This window comes from Setaria italica, chromosome V (assembly GCF_000263155.2).
Source record: "Setaria italica strain Yugu1 chromosome V, Setaria_italica_v2.0, whole genome shotgun sequence".
In the NCBI taxonomy this organism is placed as follows: domain Eukaryota; kingdom Viridiplantae; phylum Streptophyta; class Magnoliopsida; order Poales; family Poaceae; genus Setaria; species Setaria italica.
The window spans coordinates 20,583,817-20,586,745 of NC_028454.1; the positions used below are offsets into that span (position 1 = coordinate 20,583,817).

At 51.2% G+C, this 2,929-nt stretch overlaps 1 protein-coding gene across 1 annotated transcript; it reads left to right on the top strand.

Moving 5' to 3' along the window:
* The first annotated feature begins 2,185 nt into the window (after window positions 1-2,185).
* LOC101776645 lies at window positions 2,186-2,533 on the top strand. The gene has a single exon (XM_004971798.1). It carries the CDS (start codon window positions 2,186-2,188, stop codon window positions 2,531-2,533), a length of 348 nt encoding a protein of 115 aa, XP_004971855.1.
* Window positions 2,534-2,929: the final 396 nt, after the last annotated feature.

The following is a 2,929-nucleotide window of genomic DNA, read 5'->3' on the forward strand; positions in this document are numbered from 1 at the left end:
TCGTCCACATGCAGCGACTCCCTCCTCGTGCCGTGGCTTGTCAGGATTGTCGTCGGCTCGTCAGGTTCCTCGTCGGAGCTCTCATGCGGTGGCTCGTCCAAGTGTTGCAGATGCAACACCTCCAAGGTATCCACATGTGCGAGGAGGAAGCATCGCAAGCCGGACTGCTAGGTCCGTGAGTTGCAACAAGGCGACGGCGTGGGAGGCGCGGTTGCTGCTGGTACGAAAGGGATTGAACCCTAGGGCGCCCTCCCCACCCCTCAATATATAGGGGTTCCTAACGGGCATCTGGGTCCGAGGCCCATCAATACTTCTAAACCTAGTCCAATTCAGATCACATCCAAATTGGGTTTCCAGCCCTTTAAGTGTGTGACCCTATAGGTTCATATACGTATAGACATGGCCCGAGTACTCCTACTCGGCCAATAGTTAGTAGCGGTCTCTAGCAAGACATACTAACTCCTATACGCACATGAAGATCATATCAGAAGAACCATCACAACATCACATACATGCTATTTCCTTTGCCTCACAATATTCGATCTAGCTCCAAGCCGACCATCTTTCTCGATGCTATGATTCGGAATCCCTTTCTATGTTAACTCTTAACCTCACATAGCATGGTCATGCATTTCTGGATCCGATCACTCGAGGGGGCCAGAGATATCTCTCTTGAATAGAGAGGGGCAAATTCCATCTTGACTGACCATGCCTCACAGCATGCTTCTTGACAAACCCGAAAGCTACCTTTATGACTACCCAGTTACAGTGTAGCGTTTGATAGCTCCTAAGTAAGTCGATCCACATCTTGAGTACATGCGACAGTCTCAGGTCTAAGGACAAAGCGTACACGTTGTGTGAAGAGAGAACTACGTAAGTCGTGTTGGGTCAGTCCTAGCACATGTCTCTACACGTGCCCACATTATTAGTTTGACATCTCCATGTCCATGACTTGTGAAACATAGTCATCAACTAATACATGTGCTAGTCTAATATTCATGTGTGTCCTCACATGAACTCCGACTAGGGACAACTTTTAGAATAACCATACAAGTAAAGAGTTTCACACACAATTCACATAATTGCAAATCAATTTAAGTAGCCTTTAATGGATATTCAAGGAACACAATATAAAATATGGATACAAAGGAATATCATCATCTCTATGATAGCCTCTAGGGCATACCTCCAACACTAGCTACCGCTTTGTATGAAGTTTGCTTGATGTATAGCCCAAGGGGCATGTATAGTACTCGTATTCCGAGCTGATTCGGATGTAAATATCAAATGTTGTACTCTGATTTTGTTGCTTCGAATTGATATTTTGCTGTAATGAGTTCTATACATGATAGCTACTGATCTAGGGACAATCATAATGGTACAGGGAGTCGGGTTCTCAGAAATGAAAGTCTAGTTCGTTTCAGGCCGAGCAGGACCCCTATCATACAAGGAGCAAAGATTCATCACGACGATACTCAACTCGAATCCCTAAACTCCAGTTGGGAAAGAGGAACTAGAGATGGACTTGGGCGACAATATGCGCAGGACTTCGAGGGCTCCAGTAGGGGTGGAACCTTCCAGGGGAGCAGCAGTGCTAGAGGCGGCACCCACCAATGGACCCTCCACGTGTGCACACTTGGAGGCGTCATCATCAATCACAATCCCTATCCCACGCTTCTGGGTGGAGACCTCGGAGGGAAAGTGGGCACCATCAGCTATGCCTCTCGGGAGCAACGACGACTCATCATCAAAGGAGAAGGCGAGCTCCTCCGGCTCATTCTTGCCCACAGCACGACACCTCTGTTGCAGTGCCTCAAACTTAGGGGGTGTTTGGGAGCACTTCACTTCAGCAAAAATCACTCCACTCCACCAACTCCAAAAAAACCGCATCCAAACATGTTCGACTCCAGCAATCCCGGCTCCAGGAAAAACGTGGAGCAGGGGCTAGATCCACGTTTTTGGTGGAGTACCTCAACGGGTGCTCCAAAAACCTTGTTTACAGACCTCGTCATGGAGTTCGTAGTTATTTACCCACCATGCCATCGGTTACACAGTACCCCTTCGATTCCAGTCAAAAGAAAAAAAACAACGAGACCTATCCGGTACTCATTTTTTTCCTGTCGCCCGATCTTGCACCGAGGCTACCGCCGATCCGCCGATCCACCGCTGGCGCTCTTCCGGCGAGATGGACGATGATGGAGGTGCCGATTTGGGCGGCGCGGTGAGGGAAGCGCCCGTCTGTCTGGGCGGCACGACAAGGGAGGCCCCTGCCAGTTTGGGCGGCATGGAGATGGAGGCTCCCGCCGGTCTGGGCAGCGCGCGGGGTGGTCCCTCCATTCTGGGCGGCGCGGCGAGGGCGGCCCCCGCCGGTTTGGGCGATGCGCCGAGGGTGGTCCCCGCCGGTCTAGGCAGCACGCCAAAGGGCAGCCCCGGCATTTTGGGCAGCACGACCGGCGCAAGGGAGGCACCCGCCAGTCTGGGCGGCGCGGTGAGAGGCGTCCCTGCCGTTCTGGGTGACCTCGCGCAGGCGTGAGCTCGTGGGCTAGGCGCTGCATCAAGCATGGACCAAGATCCGTCTAGGGGTGATTTCAGGGGCCAGGATGATGGTGACCAAGGTCTGGGTGGTGGTGGACGAGGTCGTGGCCGTGTTGGCATGGGTGGCGGCCGTGGCCGTGGCTGTGGCGCCGGGCTTGGCAGCGAGAAGGCATCAAAGAGAAACGCTCCTGACACGGTAATGGTTTCATCTTTCGCTTTTCTCTGTGTATGGTCCACGGAAGGACTTCTATTATTGTAGGCATGAAAACATACTTTTTGCAAATTGCAATCAACCTACTTTTTGATTTCGAATCAGAACTAATTTTGGGTTTATTCAATACGATTACTTCGTAACCATTTTATCCAGTAGTTTGGCTGCAACAGATCGATTGTA